Here is a 27,736-nt window from a genome sequence, read left to right on the forward strand (position 1 = left end):
CCTGGCCTGGCTGAGGGGAGGCGGCGGGCGGGCGAGATGGCGGAGGCCGGGCCACAGGCGCCGCCGCCCCCGGGCACTCCAAGCCGGCACGAGAAGAGTCTGGGACTTCTCACCACCAAGTTCGTGTCGCTTTTGCAGGAGGCCAAGGACGGCGTGCTTGACCTCAAGCTGGTGCGGCCTGGGCTAAGGGGACGACCGGAGGAGTTGGTGGTGGATTAGGCCTGGCCGGGAGCGGGAACCCCTGGGGCGGTCCCACTGCATCTTCCGAGAGCAGGCCGCCATCGTGTGCTTTCTCACAGAAGGGAGGTCCCGGAGATGTTTCATTCATTCGGCAAAGGGCATTGAGCGTCAGCTGTGTGCCGGCGCGGGGCTGCAGGTGCTGGCCCTCGTGGCTGGCTCTGTGGTCCCAAGTTATGTAGTGCCTGAGTGGAGGTTTGGGACTCAGGTTGCCCCCTTGCCAGACAACTGCACATCAAGTCTCAAGGTAGCTGGGGCCTGCTGACCTGACGGATGCAGTGGGAGTTTTTGTCTAATAGATACGTGGCTAGGAGTACACCTGGGAAAGGGGCTGACCACCCTCCACTCTGTTCTGTCTGCCAGGCAGCTGACACCCTAGCTGTGCGCCAGAAGCGGCGGATTTATGATATTACCAATGTGCTGGAAGGTATCGGGCTGATTGAAAAAAAATCTAAGAACAGCATCCAGTGGAAGTGAGTGGGGGCATTTAGGATCTCTTATGCAGAAGTGTCAGAGGCGTAGGGTGAGGGAGGGTGTGTGCAAGTGAGAGCAGGGGCCAGGGGACTCAGTTCCTGGCAGCCTCTCTCAGCTCCGTTTCCTGGGCTCAGAGGTGTGGGGCCTGGCTGCAATACCCGGGAGATTGCTGACAAGCTGATTGAGCTCAAGGCGGAGATCGAGGAACTGCAGCAGCGGGAGCAAGAACTGGACCAGCACAAGGTGTGGGTGCAGCAGAGCATCCGGAACGTCACAGAGGATGTGCAGAACAGCTGATATCCTGCTGGCAGTCTTTACTTTGGGGGCATGGGTGAGGGGCCCTCTGGTCCAGATGGGTTTGCTCTCTGGTGCCCTTAGCCCTGTGTCTCTTGGGAGGATGCTCCTGAGGCTTCTGGCTGGATCGCTTCCTTGGGTTCCCTCCTCAGAGTTCCTTCCCCTCCAGACTTGGCTTGTCGTCCCTCCCCATGTGGACTTCAGACTCCAGTACTTTTTCTGAGGGTCTTTATCTCAGACACCTGCTAAAAAGCTGTGTCCTCTCTGTGGTCGCCATTCTGTTACCATAGACAGGGCATCCACCGTTCTCCTTAACCCCCACACCTTGGCCTACGTGACTCATGAGGACATCTGCAGATGCTTTGCTGGTGAGCAGAGCCTGGGTAGGGGGAGATGGGGGTGGGCCTGGGTTGAGCCACAGCCCTGAGCATTGGGCTCAGTGCCCAAGAAGAGTTCCATCTCTTAGGAGGGTTCCTGGGCCTGACCAAAGAGAAATCAGGCATGGGTAAGTCTGTAGTCCCCACCTGCACCATTCCCTGGGCTTGGCCTCTTGGGCATGATGGAGGGACAAGGAAGAGAGAGCGTTTGTGTGTGTGTGTGCGCACATTCGCATGTGTGTGCATGCTTATATGCAGGGGACAGTGGTGTCCACTTCTAATGATAGCTTAGTTTCATGTGGGTACAAGAGCCGTTCCTTCTCTACCTTACATCCCCTAGGTTGTTCCTGGGGAAGGGATGTTGGCATTAGAACACCTGAACTTAGGGAACAGCCCCATCAGTGCATCAGTGAGGTATTCCTGACTACCGATCTTTTGCTTTGTATATTTGAACCCATATTTTCTAGTTACTGGCCACTGGACTCTTGGTGAGAGAAAAGCTTCAGCTTCCTACCCCATCCACTGTGGGGTGTGGGTGAGGCCTACTGTCTAGCCCCTCAGAGACCATGATCTGCTGCAAAGGGCAGGCACTCTCATTCCAGCTGAAGTTGAGTCTGTGGGCTCTGACCCATCCTTCCTCTCATTCTAGGAGACACCCTCCTGGCCATCCGGGCCCCATCGGGCACCAGCCTGGAGGTGCCCATCCCAGAGGTGGGTGCTCAGCTCAGGCAGGCGGGGATGACTGAGGGCGGGTGCTGGCTGTGGAGCCTGATAAGTCCCGGGTGGGGCAGGTAGGGGGAGGCCTGGGGTTTGGGGTTATCTAGGAGGACGGGCAGCCTGGGGTGGGAGAGGACACTCTGGCCCTGACCCAGGAACAGGCAGGAGCCAAGTCTGGTCCCAATACCTGTCCACCATCCCTACCCCCAACCTCCAGGGCCTCAATGGGCAGAAGAAGTACCAAATTCATCTGAAGAGTGTGAGTGGCCCCATCGAGGTGTTGCTGGTGAACAAGGAGGCCTGGAGCTCGCCCCCTGTGGCTGTGCCTGTTCCACCACCGGAAGATCTGCTCCAGGGCCCACCTACTATCTCTACCCCTCCACTTCTGCCCAAACCTGCCCTGGCCCAGCCCCTGGAAGCCTCACGCCCAAGCAGTCCCCAGCTGACCACCTCTACCCCTATCTCCTGCAGCACCGAGGTCCAGGGGGTGGCCAGCCCAGCAGCTGAGAGCACAGGTGAGGCATGATTGGCAGCTAGTGAGGAGGTTATTTCCTGGCACCCAAGAGCTGCACCTTGTGTTATGGAATGCGATGCCAGAGCTGGAAGGGACCCTGTTGGAGTTGTCCTTTTCCTAGCCCCCACCTGGCCTCTCCTTGCTATGGCAGTGAACAAGCTCTTTTTAACAGGGAAACTGTTTGATGGGGCCTTCTTATCCCCCCACCCACCCATATCCACCTGTGCCTTACTTTCCCTGGCAGCCCCTCCTGAAGTTTGGCCACAGCAGCCATGTCACCCATGAGTTCCCTCCAGCAGGCCTCATGCTTTGCCTCCTTCAGTGACTCATTTCCAAGTTACCTATTCTGGGTATCTGCCAGTGCCTGGCTCTCCTTTGGCCTGGGATTTAGGATTGTGGTCATCCTGGCCCTGGGTTCTAGCACAGCCAGGTGCTATAACCTGTTTCCTGCCCCTCATGTGACTGGTTCGCGGGGGATGTGGTTTCAGTGAGTGGAGGCTGTGGAATCGAGAACAAGGACAGTGGTGAGCTCAGCTCACTCCCACTGGGCCTGACAGCACTGGATACCCGGCCACTGCAGTCTTCTGCCCTGCTGGACAGCAGCAGCAGCAGCAATAACAGTTCCTCTGGACCTAATCCTTCTACCTCCTTTGAGCCCATCAAAGCGGACCCCACAGGTGGTGAGTACCTGGCCACTGGAGGGCAGGAAGGACCCAGCCTCATCCCAAGTCTAGGTTAGTGACAGAATTGGGGCTGGAACCCAGCTTGCCTGTCTCCTCAGCCAGAGCTTGCCAGCCCAAGGATCCCAGTCTCTTGCCATTAACCCCTCTCCTGACACCCGAGCTCTCTGCCAGTCACCGTGTGAGGAAGAGCCTGACTTCGGGTCAGTGCTGGTGCCCCTTTTGCCTGCACTTCTTGGGCTACCACAGTCCTCCCTGCCCCTCTCGCAAGCCTTGTCTGCCACCCCTTGGACTCAGGTTTCAGGAAGGTACAAGTGCTCTCCTGGGGAGGAAATTCTGGTATGGCTCTTGGGTGCCAGAGTGACCTCCTTTCCGGAGGAGGAGACATCATCTCCCTGATACCTCCTCTTCTTCATGTGTCTTTAGTACTCATTCTTACCCCACAAGCCCCACTGTCTCTCTGTCCTCACCAAGTAACATTCTCCCTCCTTTGTGCCCCCCTCTCACACCTTTCCTTTCTCCGCCCTGTCTCGATTACTTGAAAAAGTAATTTTGACTTTGCTCCACTCACCTTCAGGTTGCAGCAGTCAGAACGCATGTGCCCACTTTCCCCAGAACTACTCCACAAAGTGCTGCTTTTGATAAGTTACCAAAGACCTGGCTACCACATCCAGCAGGTGTAGGGTGTTTTGCTCTGGTGCCTTCTTGCTCCATGTGTATGATCTTTCCTCCTTTGGCTTTAGTGGTGCCACCTCACTGGCTTCTCCCTGACCCCTCCCTGATGCTCCCTTAAACATTGGTGCTTCCCAGGTCTCTCTCCCATCCCTTGGGAGGGCCCCAGCTCTCGGTGGATGAATCTCTACCGTCCCTCTAGCCTAGATCTTTTGTCTGAACTTCAGACCTCTGTGTTCACCTGTCTTCTGGATGCCTCCCTCTCCATGCACATCCAGTAGGCGCTTCATTCCCATGTGTCCTCACCTGCATTTATCTTCCTTCTGAAACCTGCTTTTCTCCCTCAGTGTGTAGCTTCCTGTTGGCCCTTTTCATCCAGGCTTGACACCCCTGGATGTCACTCCACTTACTCTTTCCACTGCCTCTTTCCTCTGCTCCCCACCCCACATCAGCTACGTGAGTTTCTATCCCGGATGTCCTGCATCCTCAACACCCAGGATCAGTCCCTTCTACCACTAGCTGAGATACTTGATCCTCTCATCCTCTTCTCAACTCCAATTGACTGAGGCATCTTTCTGAAATGCAAACCTGACTGTGGCATTTCTGCATTTGCAAAAGTACTTGTAACAGCCCCCTGAGGCCTGCTGGGTAAAGTCAGAGCCCCTACACCTGGCATGTGAAGTCTCACAATCCAGATCCAGCACTTCTCTCCAGCTTCATCTTCCTCGGCTTCCCATATGTATTCTCCCCATCGGGACTTTGTAATAGAGTCATCACCCTGTGGCACTACACCCTGTTTAGGTGTCTGCCTTTTCCTCTGTTAGGTGACCTGAGGGTGCTCGGGTGCTCTGCAAGGGTGGGGGGTAGACGCTGAGCTCAGAAAGGTGGCGTGGGTCTGCTGCCCTTCTGCAACATCACTGAGTTAGGATGGCTGTGCCAAGCAACTACGATGGGCCTTTGGTATCTCAGGCTCAGCACTGAGGAATTTGGTTATAGCAGGGGGATGACAGTGGCAACTTGGTTCAGGGAAGACCCGGAGTGGACAGAATAGGACCTAAGGAAGGTGGGGTTTGGAATGGGTCTCTGTGCCTTTGTGCATGGCTTTCTTTTCTTTCAGTTTTGGAACTCCCCAAAGAGCTGTCAGAAATATTTGATCCCACACGAGGTAGGGCATTTCTCCCTGGGGCTGAGGGGCACAGCTCATTGGGTCCTCTTGCTTTTTTCTCATGGACCTTAGGGTTGTGCTTGGTGCCTGGGTCAAAGGGTAAAGCTCTGAATGGGGTGGAGGTGGGATCCTTTTTATGGGCTTTGGGGTTGGAGAAGCAGTAGCAGAAGGTAATTGAACTCTCCTTCCCCAGAGTGCATGAGCTCGGAGCTGCTGGAGGAGCTGATGTCCTCAGAAGGTGGGTGGCCCAGGAAGGCAGGGGTTTGGTGTGGCAGGTGGTGGGTGGCAACTGGGCGTGGCCTTGGCCCGGGGTCTCAACCTGGTACTCTCTGCAGTGTTTGCCCCCCTCCTCCGTCTCTCTCCACCCCCTGGAGACCATGATTACATCTACAATCTGGACGAGAGTGAAGGTGTCTGTGACCTCTTTGATGTGCCTGTTCTCAACCTCTGACTGATGGGGACATGCCGGTGTGGCTGAAAAACAGACTGTCTGACCTGGGGCCTGCCTGGGGACTGCCCTCCATCCCACCAGTACTCAGCTCAAGAGCCACTAATCCTGGCTTCCCTAGCCTTCCCTCACTGCACAGTTCTGGCCATGACTCCCACTCCTGTCCCTGCATCTGCACTGTGCTAGGAGAGCAGGGAAAAGGGGCTCAGCCCCCTCCATCATGGATCCAAAGTGTTTGCCTCACCTTTTCTGGGGCCTTCCCCACCTTGTGCCCTTGCTGAGCCCTCCCAGAGCCCAGGCTTGGCTGCCACCCAGTGGCACAGAACTGAGGAATCGCCGTCGCCCCCATAGGGCAGTTTGTCCAGCCCCACTCCCTGCCTCTGCCAGTCCCCTGCCAGCCCCCACCCCCACCCCAAGGAGGGAAGAGTTGGGTAGAGCTAGGTGCTTGCCAGCACTACTCTTAGCCTCCTTTGCTGCTGCCCACCCCCTGGCCCTTCAGCTCCTCCTGGCCCTCTAATGCACCACTCTTCTGTTCAGCCCTTAAGCCCTAAGAACTTGTAGCTGGAGGTGGTGAGGTGCTAACTGGAAGGAACAGAGATCTCTAGCTAGGAATCTGGCCAGGTCAGTCCCTGAAGATTGCCCCAGTCTCCCGTTGCCCCATAACCCTCCTTGTTATTCATTTACCCTGTTAGAGTCATTTGCAGAGATTTAGAAAGAGTTACAGTAACGAATGGATTCCTATATAAAGATTATTTTTATACTTTTTGCAGCAAAAGGAAATTGTAATATTTGTACAGTGTCCACGTGAATAAAGATGGTGCCTAAGGCTTTCTTTGATCTGGTTCTTTCAGGGGCCCCCTTCCTGGAACTCGGCTGGATTGGTGGTGGGGCTGGGTGGGTCACCTTGCAACAGCAGGAGCGGCAGGTGCAGCAGCCGCCAGCAGTCTGCTCCTATGTGCCTCCACCTGCCCCACCTTGGGATGGGGCGGGGCCACCTCAGCGAGGCGGGGCAGCGCCGTCCTACGCTCCCCTACGTTCCTCTGCCCTCGAGACTCCAACCCGGAACTGGCCTCGATTCCCTTGGGAAGGAAGGCCGTGTGCCGGTCCGGAGTGGAACCTGGGACGTGAATGCGGGCCCTAAGGGCCAAGTCACAGATACTGGGACATCCTCATCCCCATCAGCCCCAGACCAGGTGCGCCCTCAGCTGGAGGCTGCTTGATCTGTGGAAAGTGCAGGCGCTCACAGCCCGGCTGGACCATGGCACCCCCAAGGAATGTGGTGAAGATCGCTGTCCAGATGCATGACGCCATCCCACAGCTCATCCAGCTGGACCAGGTCACCCAGCCAATCGACCTTGCGGGTCGTCTCCCCATGGCCCTGTCTACCGTGGTGCCTTCCTGTGGGAACAGCCCAGTCTAGCCCCCAGGTTCTTCCCTAACTACTCCCCACTGCCAGCCCCTTGAGTGTCTGCTCCACTTGCAGGCGAAGCCGCTGGCCACTGTGCTGAAGGAGGTGTGCGACGCGTGAGTGTGGGCCAGCCAGGCCAGGGGGTGGGGAAAGGACGGGAGGGAGGAGGCACCCCTACCTGCCTCCCTGAGCCTTGCTGCCCGCCAGGTGGAGCCTGACTCACTCGGAGCGCTATGCCCTGCAGTTCGCCGAGGGGTCGAGGAGATACATCACTGAGAATGTAAGTCTCCCATTCCCTATCCCACTCACTCCAGACCCCCGACCTGTCCAGAAAAACCTCCCTATGACCCCTTCTCACCCATTAGGCCCTGAATTCTCAAACTTATCACCCTACAATCTGGAATGGGATCTTTTTTTTACCGGCCCCCAAATCCTCCCTCCCTGATATCCCAGATGGCCGTTCCTCAGAGCTGTCCTTGACTCCCCTCCCTCTTTTGTTCTGTCTTCTCCAGAATCGCATGGAGATCAAGAATGGCAGCATCCTGTGCCTCAGCACGGCCCCCGTAATGCCCCGCCTGCCCCTACCCTCATTCCCTGTACCTCCTTTCTGCCCACCCCCAGCCCCACCTAATGGACACCCCAGTCCCCACACCTTACTTACGCCTAGCCTCCTCACCTTTGCTCCTACCTCTGCCAGGACCTTGAGGCTGAGCGGCTACTGAGTGGGCTGCAGAGCGGGAGTCGTGAAGGGCGCCGGGGGGCCCTGCGGCACCTCGTCCTACTGGCCTCAGACCTGACTTTTGCCCAGGAGGTCATCAGTCGTGATGGGCTTCAGAGGCTAGGCACCATCATTGAGGATGGGGATGAGTGAGCATAGGGCTGTGGTGGCTGGTGGACATGGTGGGGTTTGGGGGTCCTGATCTGGCCCTGCTCAGCCCCAGTGTGCTCACCCAGTCTAGGGGAGGTGCTGGCCCTCGGGCTGCGAGCCTTCACAGAGCTCATGGAGCATGGCGTGGTGTCCTGGGAGACGCTCAGCATCCCCTTTGTCAGGAAGGTGGGTGGGGCCTTTCTATGGGCAGAGGTGGGAGGTGGTGTCAGGATCTGGCCCTCCTTGGTGGTCGTGGGGGCTGACAACTCTTTATGCCTCTTGTAGGTGGTGTGCTATGTGAACATGAACCTGATGGATGCGTCTGTGCAGCCTCTGGCCCTCGGGCTGCTGGAGAATGTGGTCTTAAGCAGCCCTGCCCTGGGCCAGCTGGTCAAGGGCGAGGTGCCACTAGACAGACTGCTGGTACACCTACAAGTGTAAGCAGCTGGGCTGGGGGGTACAGATGGGGAGCTGGGCCAGACCCTGGATGGCCGGCTTAGTCCTCTTCTTACCCCAGGATGAACCAGCAGTTGCAAACCAAGGCCATGGCACTGCTTACAGCCTTGTTGCAGGGGGCCAGCCTTGCAGAGCGTAAAGTGAGTGTCTGCCCTGTGGCTGGATAGGGTGGGTACCGTGCCCAACCTCAGGCCTGTCTGGTGGGTACTGAGGGTGGGGCTAAATCATCTGTGCTCCCTTCCCACCCACTTTAGCACATGCTTGACTACCTATGGCAGAGAAACTTCCGCCAGTTCATCCATAAGGTAGGAAGGACTGGGCCAGGGATACCCCTTCCCATGCTCCTCTCCCAACCACTTGCCATCCTCACACCCATGGACTGGCTGTCCGCCAGAACATCATCCACAGTGCCACACCACTGGGGGACGAGATGGCTCATCACTTGTACGTACTTCAGGCCCTGATGCTGGGGCTGCTGGAGCCACGTATGCGGACACCACTAGACCCCTACAGCCAGGTGCGTGTTGGGGGGCAGGGAACAGGGAAATGAGGTTTGGTGGGGGACTTGGAGCTTGGCCTGGAATCTACAATCTTGAAACCACCCCCCCAAAACACACACATACTGCCCCCAGGAGCAACGAGAGCAGCTGCAGGCCCTGCGCCAGGCTGCCTTTGAGTCAGAGGGAGAGCCCCTGGGCACTGGGCCGAGTGCCGATCGTCGCCGTTCCCTCTGTGCTCGCGAGTTCCACAAGCTGGGCTTCTCCGTGAGTGAGCCCTCCCCAACTCCCCAACCCCACTGTGGCCCAGGGCTGTTGTTGGTCCAGAGAACTGGGGCCCTTTCTGAACTGCACTTTCCCCCACCTCCACAGAACAGCAATCCGGCGCAGGACCTGGAGCGCGTGCCCCCTGGCCTCCTAGCTCTGGACAACATGCTGTACTTCTCCAAGCATGCACCCAGCGCATACAGCCGGGTCAGTGAGGGGACTGGGTCAGGCACGGTGGGGTCTCGCCTAGAAAGGGTTCCCCAGGGCTTAGCTGTGACTTGTTGTCCCCATTCCCCACCCACCCCAGTTTGTGTTAGAGAATAGCAGCCGTGAGGACAAGCATGAGTGCCCCTTTGCCCGGAGCAGCATCCAGCTGACAGTGCTCCTGTGTGAACTGCTCCGGATTGGTGAACCCTGTGAGTGGGACTGGATGTGGTGGGTCTGGGAACAGGGGGCGGAAGGGCAGAGAGGGCCAGGGGCTGCACACATTTCTCCCTGAGCCCCTCCTGCCCCCCCTCTCCAGGCTCCGAGACGGCTCAGGACTTTTCGCCCATGTTCTTTGGCCAAGACCAGAGCTTCCATGAGCTCTTCTGCGTGGGCATCCAGTTGCTGAATAAGACCTGGAAGGAGATGCGGGCTACGCAGGAGGACTTTGACAAGGTGGGTGGGGTGGGATCTAGGGACCTAGGCCAGGGGCTTGGAGCTTAGGCACTGAGCTGAGCTTTGGGTGGTCCCAGGTCATGCAGGTGGTGCGGGAGCAGCTGGCCCGTACCCTGGCCCTGAAGCCCACCTCCCTGGAGCTCTTCCGAACCAAGGTGAACACGCTCACCTATGGGGAGGTGCTGCGGCTGAGGCAGACTGAGCGGCTGCATCAGGAGGGCACACTGGCTCCTCCCATACTGTGAGTTGGGGGGCTGGCTCTCCAGTCCTGGCCCCCGCCCTCCTTGGTGCCCCACGGGCCCTGTCCCAGGTCAGTCCTGGTCAGTCAATCCCTCTCTCCCCCACCTAGGGAACTGCGGGAGAAGCTGAAGCCAGAGCTCCTGGGTCTGATCCGCCAGCAGCGCTTGCTCCGCCTCTGCGAGGGGACACGCTTCCACAAGATCAGCAGCCGGAGGCGCCAAGGTCTCTGGAACGGAGGAGGGGCCGGGGGGGCCTGTGCGGGGGGGTCAGGGCCCCTCTCGTCACTCCTCCCCTCTTCCCTTTTCTCCCCACAGACAAGCTGTGGTTCTGCTGCTTGTCCCCCAACCACAAAGTGCTACAGTATGGGGATGTGGAGGAGGGCACAGGCCCGCCAGCCCCTGAGAGCCTGGCTGAGCAGCGTAAGGAGGGCGGGAGCAGGGATCAGGTACCCACTGTCCCCAGAACACCACATTCCCCGGGGCCCAGTGGTCAGCCCAACCTTCTTCCTGCAGTCCCCGTGGCTGACATCAGGGCACTGCTGACAGGCAGGGACTGCCCCCATGTCCGGGAGAAGGGCTCTGGGAAACAGAACAAGGTGAGTGCAGTGGGGAGCAGGGGCTCACTGCTGCTGGCTCCTGCCTGCCCTGGGCCCTCATGCTCCTGCTCCCTTGCTTCCCCAGGACCTCTGCGAGTTGGCTTTCTCAGTCAGCTACAGCTGTGGGGAGGAGGAGGTCTACCTCAACTTCATTGCCCCCTCCAAGCGGGAGGTGAGTGTCTGGGCCAGTCTAGGTGACTGGGCAGGGGGACGGATGGGGCAGGTCCTTACAGGGCTGGCCCTGCTTCCAGTTCTACCTGTGGACAGATGGGCTGAGTGCCCTGCTGGGCAGCCCCATGGGCAGCGAGCAGACCCGGCTGGACCTCGAGCAGCTGCTGACCATGGAGACCAAGCTGCGGTTGCTGGAGTTGGAGAATGTGCCCATCCCTGAGCAGCCGCCTCCTGTGCCCCCACCCCCCACCAACTTTAACTTCTGCTATGACTGCAGCATTGCCGAGCCTTGACAGTGAGGTCGGGCATGGGCCACAACTACTGCCATGGAGGGTGGGAGGTGGAGAAGCACAGACACCCCTGACCTACAGAGATTACAGCAGAAATAAAGTTCACTTGGCTCTTGGGTGTGTATCAAGCTAGCTCTGAACACTGTGGGGCCAAGCCTGCCTCAGTGACATCCAGTTTTCCTTTCTGCCTTCAAACTGAGCTGGTGATTGAAGTGGGGCATCAGGCCAGTGCCAGAGGGCCACAGCTTAGAGCCACTACCTGGAGAGCTACAAGGGAGGTACTGGAGGGGTACGGGGACAGGCTGGCCTGGCTGCTGTTACCCAAAAGGAGTCATCAGCCTCCCTCAGTGCTGGGCCTACAAAGGAAGGATGGCCTGTGGTCTGTAGGCACTAGCAAAAGGGGCTGGGCTGCCAACCAGTTCAGGATGCATGGCAGGGTAGGAGACATTACTCCAGATGAACAACCCCCTGATAGTCTGAGCTCTGTCCTCCACCCTGTCTGGCCCTGCCCTGTGTCCTTTGTGGGCCCTCAGGAGGCTATCTAGTAAGAGACAAGAAAGGAAAGATGAGAAGCTGGGCATGCTCTGTGCTAGACAGTACGCTCAGGAAAGGCCTCCCAAGGCCAGTGGGAGGCTTTAGACTGATTGTAACAAAAGCGAATTCAGGGCTAGGAGTCCTACATTCTGATCAAAACTTATTGCAGGGCCATTGCTGGGGTGTGGGCCACAGACAGGCCAGAACCCCTGCCTCTGATGTGGGGGACAGAGCAGCTAGGGGCATTGGACCGGGCTGGAGGTCTGGCTCAGACGCCATAGTCATTGCTCCACGCCTCTGAAGCACTGGAGGGTGCACTAGTTGGTGGGAGTTCACAGGCTGCAAGCTGCCACCACCTCTGACTTCTTTCTCTGTGCCTTTCACTCCCATTTTCCCAGCACCTCCTCAAGCAACACTTGACAGTGTTAGCTATAAACATTACCTTGAAAACTGCTGAAACAGCACCTCTTTTGGAGAATGAATGTCTCAGTAGAGCTCAGTAGAGCTGCTATGCTTCTGATTCAATCAGGCCCCAGACCAGACCCTGTCCCTCGAGCATTCAGGGCCCAACATCACATGCCTGGGTTTGGAGAGTTCCTATCACAGTAGTCTGTACTGAGTTCAAGGTGGCCTGAGGCAGGGTGGATCCCACACACAGGTCTCCCAATAGTGTGAATTCCTCCTTCTCAATGTCTCCATTCCCTTGTCTAGACCACCATCATTTTGGCAAAAACCTGATTTCCTGCTTCCCACTTTATCCCCTCCAGTCAATACTTGCTGCCTCAGCTGTTTTATCAAACATCAGTCTGATCTGATTATCCACTCATATCAGCTGTTTTATAAAACCTCAGCTGTTTTATCAAACATCAGTCTGATCTGATTATCCACACCACCCTCATCCTTTATTCTTTAGTGTCTCCCTATTGTCCACAGGGTAACAGTCATGATTAATAAGAACAAGCACTGAGGTAAGCTGGCTGGGTTGAGGACATTTTGTCATTTAACTTGTCCAGCAGAGTGCCTGTGGCTTGCAGAGTTCTCAGTACTTGTCCTCAGCTGGTGCCCTCCCTGCCACCCCCACCCCACCCACCACCAGTGCTGCCCTGGCCTGCCTATTTTTCACTGCCTTGATTCCTTCTGTGGGTAGCTGCCCTAGCTTTTCTTCTGGCTCCCATGGACCACTGGCTGAGCACCTGTTTCTCTGTTGGCACACACCTGCACACTGGGCTACCTGCTACCCGTTGGCTTACTGCCCTCCCCAGCTGGTCTGGAGACTGGAAAGCTCTGCCACCTCTGGGTCCCTACGTAAAGCACAGTGTCTGTGAGCACTTGGAGAGCACAAGCTAACTGCTCTCACAACTGCTGAACAGCTAGAGGGACAAAGTATGATAGGTGCACAGAGGGTCAGATGGACAGGCTGCTTCTTAGAGCTGCTGTTGAGAGTCATTGATACTGTTTAGGGGTTAAACTAGATGGCTTTTAACAGCCTTCCTACTCAGAAATGCTGTCCTCTTTCTCCCCCTTACCTGTTCTTACAGACAGCCTCATTGACAAAGGCATCATCAATCAGTCTGCTCCTGGGAGCTAGTGAGATGAGAGCCTTTTGCAAGAGGTGGCCGGGGGTTTGTGCTGGAAAGGGGCCTCAAGGACTCTGGCATTTTCTACCATCTGGAGAAGAACCTAGGACCTGGCTGAGAGTCAGCCCAGTAGGGAGCAGCCCTGGGACCAACAGGGCTTTGAGCCAGGCCTGAGGAAGAAGCTGTGTGCCTCTGGCATTTTCTCTACATTATTCCTCAACCTGTACTTATCTCTTCAGCTGAGTGGGGAGGTGGGGGTCTTTCAGTCTGAGAACTTCAGACACAGAGATATGAGCTAGAATTTTTAATCTTTTTTTTGCGGGGGGTTACAACAAACACCATAGCATGGCTGCTAAAGTTCAGTGCTTGTAGGGGGTTGAGAGAGCTCCTACAGGGGCCAAGGATGGGGCAAAGGCCTTAGGTCTGAGAATTAGGCAGGGCAAGAGGCAGAGGGTCTGTTCCTTCCCAGCAGCACACCCAGGACACCAGTGGCCTGGTCAGGAATGAGAGCAGGTGCTGGCTTTCTAAGGGCCTGAGGCAGAGATATGCAGCTGGAAAGCTGCTGCAGGGCTGTGGGGCACATGGGCAAGAAACCCCTGGGGCTGCCCTGCTTTGTCCCACCCCCAAATCCTAGGAAAGAAATTTGTAGCTTGTCAAAGGAGCTCTGTAGGCATGTAGCAAATGGAGACTGGAGGCACTGAGTCAGACTCCAGATAATGAAGGTAGAGTGGGAGACTAAGAGGGTGAAGGGGATGAGCCAAGGGACTGGTTGCAGACCTGGCCTCAGAGCGTTAGGGTCAGGTCAGCCCCTCCCACGAAGCGGGACTGGATGCAGGTCACCTGGGGCAGTTGAGCTTGGAAGCGCCTGACAGCAGCCATGTTAATACCAGGGCACATGGCCACGTCCAACATGCGGAGCTGCTTGCACGCCTGCCCAATGGTGTCCAGCGTTCTGCAGGGAGGCTCTGCATGAGTGCCTGCCCTACAGCAACCCTAGCCTACTCCCTGCATTACGGCCCAGATACTCACTGCTCTGTGAGCTGACTGCAGCTGGACAGGTTGAGGTGCTGCAGCCTCCGCCAGGAGCCAGCCGCCTGGACCCAGCCTGCATCACTGAGGAGGCTGCAGTGACTCAGCGCCAAGCGTTCCAGACTGGGGCAGCCCCTGGCCACAGCTGCCAAGCCCACGTCTGTGAGTGCTGGCAGCAGGCTTAATGACAGTTGCCTCAGCTGAGGGAACTGGAGCACCTGCAAGGATGGGGGTCGAGCATCATGATACTGGTGCCCTTCCAGATCCCCCCAATCCAGCCAGAGGAGTGGCCGAGGGTGGCAAAAGCCAATGAGAAAGGGCTGGCCAGACTCCTGGCTTCAACCTCAGGCTCCTCAGCCTATCCATACCCCCAGCACCACACCTTGGCCAAACTTGCATCTGTTAACTTGCTGCAGGCTGTGAGGTCCAACTCCTGCAGGGCCTGTAGCATAAGCAAGGAGGGGCCCTGTGGCTTGGGAGAAGACTCCTTGGGGTCTGAGGCCTGATGCTGCGGGAAGAAGAAGCCCTTGCTTATCATATTCTTCCTGAATTTGACCCCCAAGTACTCCTAGGGAGAGACTCAGGAGGGACAGGGGGCAGGTGAGCCCATGGACCACCCGACCTTGCACGACTTTGAGGATTCCACACCTGAGGCCCCCACACAGGCTCCTCATTTGGCTCCTCCAGCCCCAGAAGCCCCCAGTCTTGGAGTTCCTTGCACCAAGCCAAGCGCAGGACTGAGAGGTGGGTAAGGTGGGTGCAGATGGCCTGCACACTCTGGTTGGTGAGGGCCACACAGGAGGATAAATCTAGCACCCTGAGGCTTGGGCCCAGTGCTGGGATCAGAGAGAGCACTGAGGCGTCCTAGGAGGGAAGTAGAGAAGAGGTAAAGTGGTTTGTGCCTCTGTCACCAGGGCATGGGGCTGAAAGTTAGGTTTGGCAGGGGTCACTAGGAAGATTCTGCCCAAGGTTCCAATCCACAGGTAATAGGGAGCTACCAGGGGAGTCCAAGGAGGGAAGAAACATGGTCCCTGTACTGGGAGTGAAAGATAGGAGCGGACAGGGCAGGCTCTGGGAGTGGGAGACCAGGGGAGGTGACTGGAGAACAAAGATCTAGACCATGACTAGGGCAGGAAAGATGCAGGTAGAAATTTCTAAGGTACCTGCCCTATCAATGCTCCCAGCCCTCTCACCATATCTGATTGGACCAGGGTGGCCATTTGATCCATCGGACCTAAACTGAGCCAATCAGATACACTGGCTTGGGAATTCAAACCAGAACTGGGAAGTCATGATGGGGTGTAGGGCTGCTACCTGCCAATGGAAGTCAGGGTAGGGAAAGCAAGAGCTAAGAGCAAAACAGAAGTGGCTGGCTTGTAAAGATGCAGGGAGGGGAGCTGCAGAGGCACAAGAGAGCCCTGGAGATAGCAGCTGAGAGGCTCAGTGGTCAAGGGAAGGAGGGGTGGTAGTGGGAGTACTCATGGGGAAACAAGGTGAGTGGCTTTATAGGTTGTGAGCACCCTGCTCATGCTGACAGGTTGAAGGAATAATCCACTAAGGAGAGATAGACTGACATTGCCAAGACAGGAAGGGCACCCAGAAGACAGGGCTGAGCTCTACTCAAGGGACTGGCTTCAGCTGCGAAGTGACCCTGGCTGCTCCCACATCGCAAGAGCCTCTCTGGCCTTGACATCAGTGTAATTTAATCTCTGTACTTTCAGTGCCCCTTCACCCTTTCACCAGCTTCCCCCACCTCCAAAATGCCCACCTGCAGTGACTTCCCCAGCTTGCAGTGTCACCAAGCTCCTGGCATATGAAATCTTGTGCCACCGCGTGGCCCAGGCCACCCTGGTCTCTTGGACCCTCCTCCACCTGAGGGGGAGCTGTGGGAAGGAGTGCTGGCAGCAGCACTGTACCCCAAGCTTAGTTCTAACTGGAGAGGAAGGAAGGCATGGGGACACTCACCTTGAGTGAGGAACAGTAGGCCAGGCTGAGGGAGGCCAGTGGACGGGGTGCTCCATGCCCCGAGCCCAATGCTTGGACCAGTTCCCGTCCATTCACCAGGCAGCACTCAGCCATGTCAAGGCTCCGCAGCTCCTGCAAGCCCCCCAAGGCTGCACACCCCACATCTGTCAGCCGCTGCAGCTTCCCCAGCCGCAGGTGCTGCAGGTGCTGCAGGCCCCGGCTCACAGCCAGGAGTGCCCCATCAGCCAGCTCTGAGCAGCCACTGAGGTCCAGAGAGGTAAGGCCTGATTGCTGGTGGCAGAAGGTGGCCACAGCCTCTGTGGAAAGATCCCGGCAGTTGTGCAGGCTCAGCTCCTGCAGCTGCAGCCCAACAACCTGGCCCAGGTCCTGCAGGGCCTCGGGCAGCAAGCCGGTACCACTCAGGTCCAGGGCATGCAGCCTGCCAGCCCGCTCCCTCACAAACCGCAGAAAGTTGTGGAAGGACAGGAGGGAAGGAGAGGAGTTCTGGGGGCTGATGGAGTGGCAGGCTGGGCCTGCTTCGAAGGTGAGGTGGCAGTAGGCCAAGGAAAGGCGCTCCAGGCTGGGGGCGCAGCTGCTGAGCCGGTTGAAGCTGAGGTCCGCCAGGTCCCGCAGGCCAGCCAGGTTGAGTTCTCGGAGACCGCCCAACGCCTCCCGGACCCTCTGTGCCGTGTCGGGCTGAGCCAATAGTGTGCCCGAAGTGAAGAGGCTGTTGCAGCCACTGAGGTCAAGGCTACGCAGTGCTGGGCAACCCAGGATCAGGGCCACGAAGGAGGCCTCTGTGAGGCAGCCCCCACTCAGGCACAAGCTTTGCAGGTGCGGGCCCAGGTGGTAGGCAACAGATTGTAGCACCTGGTGCGAAGCTGGTGAGCCATCCAGGTTGGTCAGGCCGATGCAGGAGATGCCCCTGAGGCCCAGGCTCTTAATGGCTGGGAGGGAGGCTGAGGACATGGGGATGTTGTACCGCACATTTGTCTAAAGGGAGCAGCAAGCCTGGGGTTAGCCCTTTGGCATGACAGGGAGGCGGGGACTGGGTCTGGTGATGAGAGTTGGGGACAAGTCAGGAACAGTTCTTCCACAATGGTGGCCCACTGCAGTGTGTAATGTCACGTGCGGTTGATGGGGTGCTGGTGGCAAGTGGGAGTTGGGAAGACAAGTTAAGCTGGGGCTTGAAGGGAGATGAGGGCAGGAAAGCTCATGATGGCAGACCTGAATGCTTAGGGAGGGGCAGAGGCTACGTGCGGAGTTAGAAAGCCGAGCATGGGAGGGTTGGAGTATGACCTGGAAGAGGCCCAGCAAAGCCCCCAGGACTGGGGTGTGGGTGGGAGGACAAAGTATGCTGGACCCCACCCTTTGGGACTTTGAGAAGTAGGCCCTGGGCCACACAGGCTCAGCCTCCTAAGCCAGGGGACTCAGAGTTTAGCATCAGCTACACAACCAGCCTCCCCCACTTCTTGAAAGGGTATGAACAGCTCTCAGAAAAGATGAAGAAGGGAAGCAAGGCAGGTGGTACTCACCACAATCTCCTGTGCTCTGGGTGCCAGGGGTCTGGAGGCAGGCAGTGAGGCCTCAGAGTGTGTCTGAGCCCCATGAATGTTTGCAAAAAATAGTTTCGTGTGTTAAGTGAAAGTGTGTGTGTGCGCGCGCGCGTGTGTGTGTGTGTGTGTGTGTGTGTGTGACAGAGAGAGAGCTAGCACAGGTGGAGCCTCCTGGTACTGGACCCTGGATGCTCCAGAGTTCAAAATTTGCTAGTGATCACTGCAGCACATCTCTGGTGGAGACACCTATCTGTCCACCTATCTGTAAGAGAGGAGAAACCTCTCATTTCTGTGGGCAGGAGCTAAGAGAACAAATCTCAGAGGTGCCAAGGAAGTTGGGCTGGCCCTACTGTGGAAGAATAGGGGGGCCAGACTGGGGAAACACCATGAGTGGGGTGGGACTCAGGACGCAAGCTCAGGGCTAAACTGTTGGGGGAATAAGCAGGCTCATGTAGGGGTTTGGTAAGTCCTCAGCTACGGGGTGGTTTCCACAGAAACTTCCCTGAGCTTGAGCCAGAGGGAGCCAAGGAAAGGTGGCCCAATCTGTGTGGAACAGGCCTGGCGTGGGGGGGTGGGAAATGGATGAGAGCTAGGCTTCTAAACTCCTCTCCCCTTTCTTTACCTCCAGCAGATGCTACTCAAAGAACTTCATTTTAAAGTATCAAAACGATTTTGATCCAGCAAAGCAAGCTCCCTGTAAACTCTATCCTGACAGTAACAGCAAAACACAAGCTAATGCTCCCGCCTTGTATTCCATAGGACACCATAAAAGGGGATTTCCACCTTTTTATGTAGAAATTACACATGTTCTATGCCCTGTGAAATTCCGTCAATGGGGTTCTTCCAGAAAGACAGCTGCAATGCATTCTGTCACAGACAGAAGTAGATGGACATGGCAGCCATCATGGGAAGGAGGCTGCAGGAGGGACGGGGAGCACCCCCGGTCTCCTTTCCAGGTGCTGGACCCTCTCCAGGAACGTGGTCCTTGTGGATGAGAAAGGAGCACTGCACTGCAGACAACCTCATGGGCAGCACATCAAGGATGGGAAGGCCATAAGTGGGGCAGTGGGAAGATTTAAGGAGAGAGGGAAAGATCCCACTGTGTGAGGGTGAGGGAAAAGGTCAGAGAGGAAAGCTTTGAAAAAGAGAAGGTAAAACACCTCCAGCCATTTTCAAGCGCCACAGGACAGATGATTCAATGTGATGATGAAGGGAGTAAGCTCTGGCTGGAGGAGGTGAGGTAGTGCTGGTTGCTGGGGCAGCAGGTCCTCAAACCCCCTACCCCGACTCCCTCTGCCAGCCAGGAGCCACATGTCTCAGCAGCAAGAGCTCAGATTTCCTTTCCCTTCATCCAAAGACTCGGCAGCCTGGAAGATGCCGGCCCTCTCCCACTGCCTCTCATGAATAAGGTAAACAGGTGGGGGAGGACACTGGCAGTCACCCTAGAGCCCAAGTCAGAGCTGGCTAGTAGTAGTAGCAAAAGCCATCTGGTAAAAAAGGCAGGGCCTGGTCTAAGGACTTCCAACTCTTGGGGAAGAGGGATTGAGAAAGCCTCCCCTGGCTTCCTGCCATTTTCTTGGTGTTGAGAGGGCAGCCTCCAAACCATCACCTAAGGGGGATTGCCTTACTTCTGAGGTCAGCAGGAACCCAGGAGCAGCCTTTAGGATATTTGTCACCTAGTGGGTAGAGGTAGCAGAGCAGCAGGCAGAAGCAGAGCTCGGGTTCTGGTCTTTGGCCCTGGTGTAGGAAATTTCCCCTACCTGGGCCCCAGGAGGATGCTCCTGGATGCCTACAAGATCGCAAGGGCAATTCTCCAGCTTTAGCCGCCCCATCCACAGAGGGACCAACTTAGCCCCGGGGTCTCCTCCCTTCCCAATGCTGGTATGTTAGAGTGAACACAACATCTCTTGGGAAATGCCCTCAACCTGCTAAAAGTTGCACCACTCCCTTGACTGTGGAAGGCAGGGATTTGGCTATACCTAGTGAAGCTACTAGGTTGTCCACTCCTACAGGACAGAGGCTAAGCTTCCTAGCTGGCATTCCAGACCTAGTTCAGACCTCTGCATACTTCTTCAGCCCAGTTCTTGCCATGCCCCTCACCCCCCCCAAAAAAACCACCACCACCCTGGCTCTGGGAATGCCAGTTTCTGATTGTCCTCTCACACTTCCATGCCTCTGCTCAGCTGCTTTATATGTTTGGGAAGGGGGTCTCACCCGTCACTTACCCCTATTTGTCTGTTTAGCAAATATGGATTCCTCTCTTGAGACTCAGCCTAAGCATCCCCTTCTCCATGGAGCTGTTTTCATCCTTTTCTATGTACCCCAAGATACCTCATAGACTTTAAATGCAGCACCCAATCCCTTTTCATTTGTGCCGGTTGCCCCCTATTTCACAACTCCCTGAGTGCTGTGCCTTCCTCAACCCTGCATGCCCAGGACCCAGCACAATGCCAGGCACACCCCAGGCAGCATGAACATCTAAGAGAAGAAGGCCTTCCTCCAGTGCTGCCCTCAGTCTCCCCATGTGTCTCTGGCAATTTTCTGTCCTCCTTCTGCCTGTGACTATTTCCAACCTCTCTGCTTGAGGCCATGGCCTCTACATCTCTTCTCACTTCCTTTAGATAACTTGGCCTTCAAATTCACAGAGCAAAGAGGCCACTCTTTGCAGGAACTTCCTCAGTAAACATCCTGAAGGAACTTTGCAGGAATTTCCTCAACAAACATCTCCACATTTCCACCCCCACCCTTCCACTTCCGCAGGATGAAAGGGACATCTTGCCACACAAGATTGAGCCTTGCATGCTGGAGCCCATCTCTGCCACCATCTCTACCACCACTGTCAGGACCATCTTCATCCACCCTCTCCTCCCTCCTTTCACCCCTCCTCTCTAGTGACTCTCTCGCATCAGCATGACGACACATTAGTATTTTCTCCCAATTAAAAACCCTTTGTCAGAATTCTATATCAATGTTAAAGTTATTGAATTTGATAGCTGTACTTAGGGCGATTACATAAGTGAATGTCATTCTTAGGAAAGGTACCTAGAAGTATTAAGTGTTCAAGGAGCATGATGTATACAACCTACTCTCAAATGTTTAGAAAATTGATAAGATAAATTTGTAGACAGGTAAACAGATAGATGGACAGGTAGGTAGAATGATACAGCAAACATGGCAAAATGCTAAAATTGGTGGATCTGGGTATCTGGAGGGGGATACACTGGAGTTCTTTGTGTGGGACTTGTATTATTTTTATAGCTGTCCTATAAGTTTGAAATTATTTCAGAATAAAAAGTTTAATGGCAAAGAAAAAACCCTTTGTCAAATCCTCCTCAACCTCTCATTACTGCCTTATTTATTTCCTTTTTTTCACAATTAAATTTTCTTGCAAGTGAGTTATTCTCTATACTTCCTTTCTTCCCTCATTCACTCCTCAGCCCACCTGGTTTTTTTCCCAGATGCCAGAAGTTGCCAAAGCCATTGGTGGCTTCCCTGGATGTTAAATATCATGAATGCTACTTGTTCTCTACTTTGCTCAATTCTTTGAGGGATTTGACACTGTTAGTCATCCACTTGCCCCTTTAAATGCTCTCTGCCTGTAACCCTGTGCCACCTCTGTAGGTGTCTCCTCCTTGCCACACCCTCAGACTGGCATCACCCCCACCCCGACCTGGGCATTCTCCTTGGTGTGCTGTTCCTATGACTCTTCATGCTTCAATGACATCCAAATCAGTAATTATTGCCTAGACATTCTCTTGAATTCCTGACCCAGAAATTCAACTCCCAGCTAGTTCTCACTATCTAGACGTTTCACACATCAAAGCCCAAAATCAAATTCCTGGCAACGGCGAGCTCAGTGACACTGGAAAGATAGCTTGACAACAAACCCTACTTAGACATCCACATTTACTATGTGACACAGAAAGAATTTCAACCTAGGGGTGGCGGGCAGGGAAAGTATGCATAAACGGCATTTGAGCTATTTGAAAAATAATCAGTTTAGCTTCTTGCTTCATAAGTCAAAATAAATGCCACCAATAAAAACATTAATATAAAAATGTAAACCTTGAAACAGAAGACAAATGTGAGTGTGTATCTATCAAATATCTGAAGAGGGAAGGGAATTTTAAAACATAATGGAAGAAATAAGAATAGGATGTTCTAAATCAACAACATAAAAATTTAACTTTATAAATTTGTAAATTTACTTTATAAATTTTATAAAAACTGTATTTTATAAATAAATATATCCAAAAATCAAATTAAAAGGCAAGAAAACTAGGCATATATTTCAATAAATATGCAAAACATTAATATCTTTAATATATACAAATTCATACAAATTGATAAGAAAAATGCTAAGACCCCAATAGTTAAGTGGATAAAGAACATAAATAACAAAATAATAAACAAAAGAAATACAAATGGTCAACAAATGAGAAAAATTGTCCAATCTCAAAAATAAGCAAAAAATAAAATTAGAACAAGGAGCTGTCATTGTTTGCCTCCAAGACAGGAAAGCCAGCCCTGGAGAAGTAAAGTGAGGAGCCCCCACAGGAACAGAGGCTGAAAGCAATGGAGCCCAGGAGCAAGGGACCAAGAGATGCCAGCCATGTGACTACTCAGAGGTGCTGACAGAGGTGCTCCTGACCCATTGACCTTTCTTGAGTTAAGGTATCTTTCCATGGATGCCTTAGTTTGGACATTTTATAGACTTGGAACTATAAACTTGAAACTTATTAAATTCCCTTTTTAAAAGCTGAAAAAAAAAAGTTAAGTGTCTGCATTCACCTCCTAGCTGGGCTATCTTCCTACACTCAGTCTCTCCCTCTTCAGTCCACTCTGCACTGCGGAGTTCTAAAATACAAGTCACATTGTGTCACTCCCCTGTCTTAAAAATCCTTAAAGGCTCCACTATGACAAGCTCTGGTGTCTGGCAACCTACCAGTGTACAGTTTGAGTCCTTTCCAGCCTCACCTTCCCTGACTTTGTCCCATATTCAGTCATATGGAACTCTTGGGTGGTCGGTTCCAGAACTAATCCATACTTTGGTGCCTTCACCTATGCTGACTCCAGTCCTGGAAGACCAACCTACCCCTATATTCCATTCCTTTAGGAAGCCTCTGATTCAGTCAGTTTTTCTCATTTCCTTCCTATCCCCATTGCACCCTTTCACTCCAGTGTGACAACACTGACAACAGGACAGTGAGACCATTCACATGCTTGTCTTTCTCCATTACAGGACTGTGGTACCTTGGGGGATGCAATTACGTCATATTTACTCAGATAGGCCCAGCACTACACTCGGTAAATATATGGATGGATGGATGGATGGATGGATGGACGGATGGACGGATGGGTGGACATGCAGATCCATGAGTAAGCTGAAGTGAAAAACAACTGAGAACAGGCCAGGTGAGGGTGGGCACCTTACCTCCCGAAGGGCATTCTGGGCTGCATGGTACCAAGCCCGACACACGAGGGAAGCCTCTTTCTGATCTGACAGAGGCAGGAAGCTCAGAATATATGTGAGCATCTGAGGGAAAAAGACAGGACACGGGGGCTGTCAGAGCTGGGGGCCTTTAGAACCTACTCCAGCTGACAGAGCGGTGGGACTGAAGGGACTTGTTCATCTGAGTCCTAAACTTAACAGAGAATTGATTTCTCCTCTATCATTACTGTGGAACAAACTTTCCCAGGGCCCCTGTCTGGGTACAGCCTTGTAACCAATGATAAAAGTAAACTTCCTGCCCAGTTTGATAGTAAGAGCCTGGACATTGTAGCCAGATAAACTTCAGTTGAATCTTTACTGTTAACTGATTTCTCTGGGCCTTATTTTTCTTATCTGTAAAATGGCAAAGGTAGTGAGACTTAAAAACGTTGTGAGAGGGCGGGCCGCGGTGGCTCAGCGGGCAAAGTGCTTGCCTGCTATGCCGGAGGACCTCGGTTCGATTCCCGGCCCCAGCCCATGTAACAAAAACGGAGAAACAGAATACAATAAAAACAAGAAAATGTTTAAAAATGTTTCCCTTTCTTCCTTCCTTCCTTCTCTCTGTCTTTCCTTTAAAAAAAAAAAAAAAAAAAAAACGTTGTGAGAATTAACATAGCAAAGTATCTTTAATAGGATCCAGAACATAGCAAACACCCAGTTAGTATTGTTTATTTCCTTTAGTCCTTTCTCCTTTCACAATCTAGGTGGGTGATCTCTCATGGATTTAACAAGAAAAGTAAAAATAACTAATTCTTCTCATATCCCAATCAGGTGTTTTCCTCTGATCCTCAGAAAGACACACCTCTTTCTCCTGCCCTGACAGATCAGGCCCTGGGACCCTGCTCTTTTCCTATCTTCTCCACTGCCACCTTACCTTCTCAACTGCCTTGAAAGAAATAATCCCAGCAAAACCCAGTCGGACAGACTCAGGCCCTTGCTCTACCTATACTCTATAAGGCTGGAGTTGGTGAGATTGGAGGCCCTACAGGGAGCTAGGAAAGAGGTAGCCTGTAAGGCTGGGAACTATTTCGTCTTAACTATTCTTTTCTTCTGGACTCTTCTCTCCTTAAATCGTGCAACACTGTGTTTTCTAGAACTCTACCCAGCACACCAATTGCCCAGTTTCTGGATTCGTCTGTGCAACCCAGGGCTCAGACCAATCTTTTGATTTTTGTTCACTTCCTAGAACAATAAATTAACTCGCATGTCTTCAACAGATACCTCTATAGGAATAACCCACACTTCAATATCCCTACATTGCCCAATCATCCAGGAGCTAGAACAGTATTGCCAACTGTCTTCTGGACCCTTCACCCATATGTTTCACCATCACCTTAATCTCAACACATCCAAATCCAAATTCATAATCTGCCTCCAAAGTCCCCTCCTCCTAGCTTTTCCCTTTCCCCATTCACTCTACCCCACCTGAATATTTTCTCATACTTTTTTATCCTTTGCTCCCAGACATAAGTGTAAAATACAGGCTTCAGACCAGGCCAACTTAAAGTCCCTCAAATCTCACTCTACTACTTCCTAGGTGGGTGACCTCTGTGATCTTGGGCAAGGTACTTGAACTCTCTAAACCTCAATTTTCATATCTGTAAAATGGGTACATTAAAAATCTAGATCATAGTCTTAGAAGATATCTATAAAGTGTGCTCAACACCTAGTAGATGTTTCATAAATGGCTTCTATTATTAATACTTCTATCTTTGAAATTTCACCACTTTAGTGCTCAGGTTTTCATCACCCAAAACCGGATTTATTCCATGATTTCCCACTTCACCTCCCTGCCTTCAGGCTCATCCTCGCTAGTCCACCTTGTATACTGGTATGAGGTTAATGTTCTTAAATCAGTTTTCAATCTCAGTATACCCCTGATGAAAATCTTTTATGTTCCTCAGTATCCTCAGAACAGTTTCTCTATTCCTGGATCAGTTCTTCCAAGCCTCTATGCCTGAATGGGCCCACTGATCCTAGAGCTCCTCAATCCAGTCTTCCCAATGTCCTACAAACACAGCATATCTATTTCTTTTTGCCTATTTCTTTTGCCTCATTCTTGGAATGTCCTTCCTTAAGCCTGACCCTGACAACTCATTCGACTCTCTTTCCCTTCTCTGATTTCTAGCACACTGGAGGTGTTCAGCCAGTATCTACTGGATTGAAATAAGGATGGATAAGGACCCAGTTCTCTAGCTCTATTTTCACCAAATGTTTGCTCAAGGAAGGGGTGGAAAAAGAAAGCAGATCATTACCGAGAGTAGAATGACTGGAGAGAGCAGCCTTCAGAGCCTTGAAAGCTAGGCATGGGGAAGTGAGCTCTGATGGGGACTGGGAGTGACGAAGCCCCATGGTGGCATGGGTGGGGGTGGGGTGGGGGAGGCAGGCCTGTCTGTCTAAAATGAGGTAAGATAGTGGCCAGCCTATCTTCTAGAGCTGAGCAGCCAACTCAAGGAGTAAAGGGAGCAGGGAGCAAGCCTGTCTTCACTGAGGGGAGGGAACATCATTCTTTGAACTGAGAAGAGGACAGCCTTTCTAGAGGGGCTAGAGGAGGCAGTCATAAGGATGGAGTGGCCATGCTATGAATCTCATCTCAAGGGACTGCTATAGATATGACCGGTCATTCCTGGAGCCTATGGAGATGAAGTGGATATCCTCTGGGGCCAAGGGAAATGGAATGCCATCCAGCATGCTCAACAGGGCGAGTGCTGGCCTATTCTTGCTACGAAGAAGCCTGTCTCCAGTAGGTAGCGGTAGGGGGCTGCCAACTCCTAGGGCAAAGGAGATGAAGGGGCTATTCCTAGAGGACACTGGGGATAAAACATGTTATCCCACCGGCTGGGTGACAGGGGCAAAGCGGTCTTGCCCCAGACTAAGGAGAGGTAGCAAACATCACATCGGGTCGAGGAGGTCGGAGCAGCCATCACTAGGGGTTGAAAGAGTGGGAAGAATTCCTGTCTTCACTTAAGGAAATCAGTGACCATCCACGGACGTGATGGGGTGGGGGACGGTCTGTCTCCCACCGCCAGGAGGAGAGGATCAGCAATCTCTCCGGGCGAATGGAATGGAGTGAGCATTCCAAGGGGCAACCGGGTTAAGAACGGCTACCCTTCGGGAACGATGGATTAGAGCAGATATCTTCCAGAACTGAGGAGAAGGGCGGCCATTTCAAGGAAAGAATGGCAGGCAGAGTCTGTCTTCACTAAGGTGACAGAGCAGCCATCTCCTGGAACCGAGGGGGAAGGAGAAAATGGTTTTCCAAGTTAAGGGACCGGGTGGTCCAAAAGCGGGGCCGTTACCCAAAAGCTTGCAGGTCCCGGGATCCGCCAGGCTGGTGATTTCCGCCAGGCGGGCGGAGCCGGGCGAGCTGACTGACAGCCCCTCCCCACAGCCCGGGACCCCGAGGGCGGGGCCTGTCCCTAGCTAGGCCTGAGGGCGGCCTACTCTCACCTCCAGTGGCAGAGACTCCGCCATTGCATCCCTGTCGCCTCCGCCCCCGCGCAACGCTTTCTGGGACATGTAGTCCCATCGTCTATTGGGCGGCGGTTGGAAAGGAAGTGGACTCTACTTCCGTCCCAGCTGTGACGACTTTGGTCCTCACCGGAAGCACCGGGCCGCCGATGTGTTATCTACTGACTGCAATTTCGGTAGCTCTCCCTTGTTCCCCTAGCTGACTATTAAGCGAAGCACCATGGCGGTGAGTAGGGTGGGTAGAGCTGAGTCCACATAGGCAAAACATTCCTGGGGCTGGGAGACTGAAAGCAGAGGAAGGACATCAAGAGATACGGGGTTCACCGGAGGGGGGCGCAATCCTGTGATCGGACCCTATTAAAGGGAGCCAGAGCGGGGGCGTCAGCCGGGGCAGGACCGTACCATAACCGTGCTGGACGGGGGCGCCATCCTGAGGCCTGTCAGTACCAGAGTGGGCTGGAGATCTGAGGATCCTGGATAGGATCGGCCTGAATAGGATCAGCCCAGACCTGAGCTACTCCAGCCTAGGGCAGAGAGGGGCCTCATTCGGCCCTAGTTTGGAATTCCCTTGGAGAGGGGCGGTGGCTTAAAGTTGGACCTTATCAGGGGAGCCAAAGGAGTTATCAGCCAGGGCTTGGATTGCACCAGGGTAAGCAGGAGGCAGTCACAACTGGGGGTGCTGGAAAAGTGGTCATTTCTGGGCAGGATGGACTGGAGGAGAAGTGGACATACCAGCTATTGTGCTAGGTTTGAGCACCATGAAGAATTGGCTGAGATGGGGATGGAACTTTGTAATTAACCAGACTGGTGGGGGAGTAGAAAGGTCCCTTGCCGCGTAGGGCTCTGACAGCATCTCACCATCATCCCTCTGCAGCCCAAGGGCAAAGTGGGCACAAGAGGAAAGAAGCAGATATTTGAAGAGAACAGAGAGACCCTGAAATTCTACCTCCGGATCATATTGGGGGCCAATGTAAGTGTTTGCTTGCTTATTTCCATGCCTGCTCATAGCCCCATAGTCCTCAGCCCTGTTTTGTGTAGGAGTGGTTGTTATGCAGCAACCACAGGTCCAGAAGACTCCAGTCA

General features: G+C 53.9%; 4 protein-coding genes across 6 annotated transcripts in view; 3 read left to right on the forward strand and 1 right to left on the reverse strand.

Moving 5' to 3' along the window:
• Positions 1 to 6,408, forward strand: E2F4 (E2F transcription factor 4). Its single transcript, XM_077132720.1, has 10 exons — positions 1 to 171; positions 601 to 710; positions 846 to 1,007; positions 1,330 to 1,373; positions 2,032 to 2,093; positions 2,317 to 2,614; positions 3,102 to 3,293; positions 5,083 to 5,130; positions 5,324 to 5,368; positions 5,466 to 6,408. Exons 1-10 carry the CDS (start codon positions 37 to 39, stop codon positions 5,579 to 5,581), a joined length of 1,212 nt encoding a protein of 403 aa, XP_076988835.1. The 5' UTR covers positions 1 to 36; the 3' UTR covers positions 5,582 to 6,408.
• Positions 6,350 to 26,949, reverse strand: LOC143659590 (uncharacterized). Its single transcript, XM_077132714.1, is given in 9 exon segments — positions 6,350 to 14,093; positions 14,171 to 14,388; positions 14,553 to 14,690; positions 14,692 to 14,777; positions 14,780 to 14,806; positions 14,809 to 15,034; positions 16,136 to 17,128; positions 23,126 to 23,227; positions 26,633 to 26,949. Coding segments are annotated over 9 exon segments (2,028 nt in total). The 5' UTR covers positions 26,702 to 26,949; the 3' UTR covers positions 6,350 to 13,924.
• Positions 6,654 to 11,146, forward strand: ELMO3 (engulfment and cell motility 3). Of its 3 annotated transcripts, none has more exons than XM_077132711.1 (20): positions 6,654 to 6,914; positions 7,062 to 7,102; positions 7,194 to 7,266; positions 7,499 to 7,549; positions 7,684 to 7,853; positions 7,941 to 8,040; positions 8,140 to 8,291; positions 8,372 to 8,450; positions 8,565 to 8,615; positions 8,705 to 8,827; positions 8,943 to 9,074; positions 9,180 to 9,281; positions 9,382 to 9,490; positions 9,598 to 9,734; positions 9,812 to 9,975; positions 10,084 to 10,196; positions 10,289 to 10,393; positions 10,487 to 10,569; positions 10,655 to 10,741; positions 10,821 to 11,146. In XM_077132711.1, exons 1-20 carry the CDS (start codon positions 6,837 to 6,839, stop codon positions 11,031 to 11,033), a joined length of 2,163 nt encoding a protein of 720 aa, XP_076988826.1. In that variant the 5' UTR covers positions 6,654 to 6,836; the 3' UTR covers positions 11,034 to 11,146. The 3 variants fall into 3 exon arrangements, with proteins under 3 accessions (XP_076988826.1, XP_076988827.1, XP_076988828.1); XM_077132712.1 differs by having other exon boundaries at positions 6,838 to 6,914; positions 7,062 to 7,091; XM_077132713.1 differs by lacking the exons at positions 6,654 to 6,914; positions 7,062 to 7,102; positions 7,194 to 7,266; positions 7,499 to 7,549; positions 7,941 to 8,040 and having other exon boundaries at positions 7,744 to 7,853.
• The window catches only part of TMEM208 (transmembrane protein 208), a 2,178-nt gene continuing 1,185 nt past the window's right edge, over positions 26,744 to 27,736 (forward strand). Inside the window, exons 1-2 of the mRNA XM_077132721.1 lie at positions 26,744 to 26,879; positions 27,528 to 27,623. Of these exons, the coding sequence (XP_076988836.1) occupies positions 26,874 to 26,879; positions 27,528 to 27,623 (102 nt within the window). The 5' untranslated portion in view covers positions 26,744 to 26,873. The remainder of the gene's footprint in view (positions 26,880 to 27,527; positions 27,624 to 27,736) is intronic.

Source organism: Tamandua tetradactyla, chromosome 16 (genome assembly GCF_023851605.1).
Source record: "Tamandua tetradactyla isolate mTamTet1 chromosome 16, mTamTet1.pri, whole genome shotgun sequence".
Lineage (NCBI taxonomy): Eukaryota > Metazoa > Chordata > Mammalia > Pilosa > Myrmecophagidae > Tamandua > Tamandua tetradactyla.

Excerpts from the sequence above, each read along its gene's own strand:
- E2F4 (XM_077132720.1), top strand. The coding sequence starts at position 37 with ATGGCGGAGGCCGGGCCACAGGCGCCGCCGCCCCCGGGCACTCCAAGC. Across the intron at positions 1,008-1,329 it reads GAGGATGTGCAGAACAGCTG|CTTGGCCTACGTGACTCATG; the intron begins ATATCCTGCTGG and ends TAACCCCCACAC. Across the intron at positions 2,094-2,316 it reads TGGAGGTGCCCATCCCAGAG|GGCCTCAATGGGCAGAAGAA; the intron begins GTGGGTGCTCAG and ends CCCAACCTCCAG.
- ELMO3 (XM_077132711.1), top strand. The coding sequence starts at position 6,837 with ATGGCACCCCCAAGGAATGTGGTGAAGATCGCTGTCCAGATGCATGAC. Across the intron at positions 10,570-10,654 it reads GCTCTGGGAAACAGAACAAG|GACCTCTGCGAGTTGGCTTT; the intron begins GTGAGTGCAGTG and ends TTGCTTCCCCAG. Across the intron at positions 10,742-10,820 it reads TTGCCCCCTCCAAGCGGGAG|TTCTACCTGTGGACAGATGG; the intron begins GTGAGTGTCTGG and ends CCCTGCTTCCAG.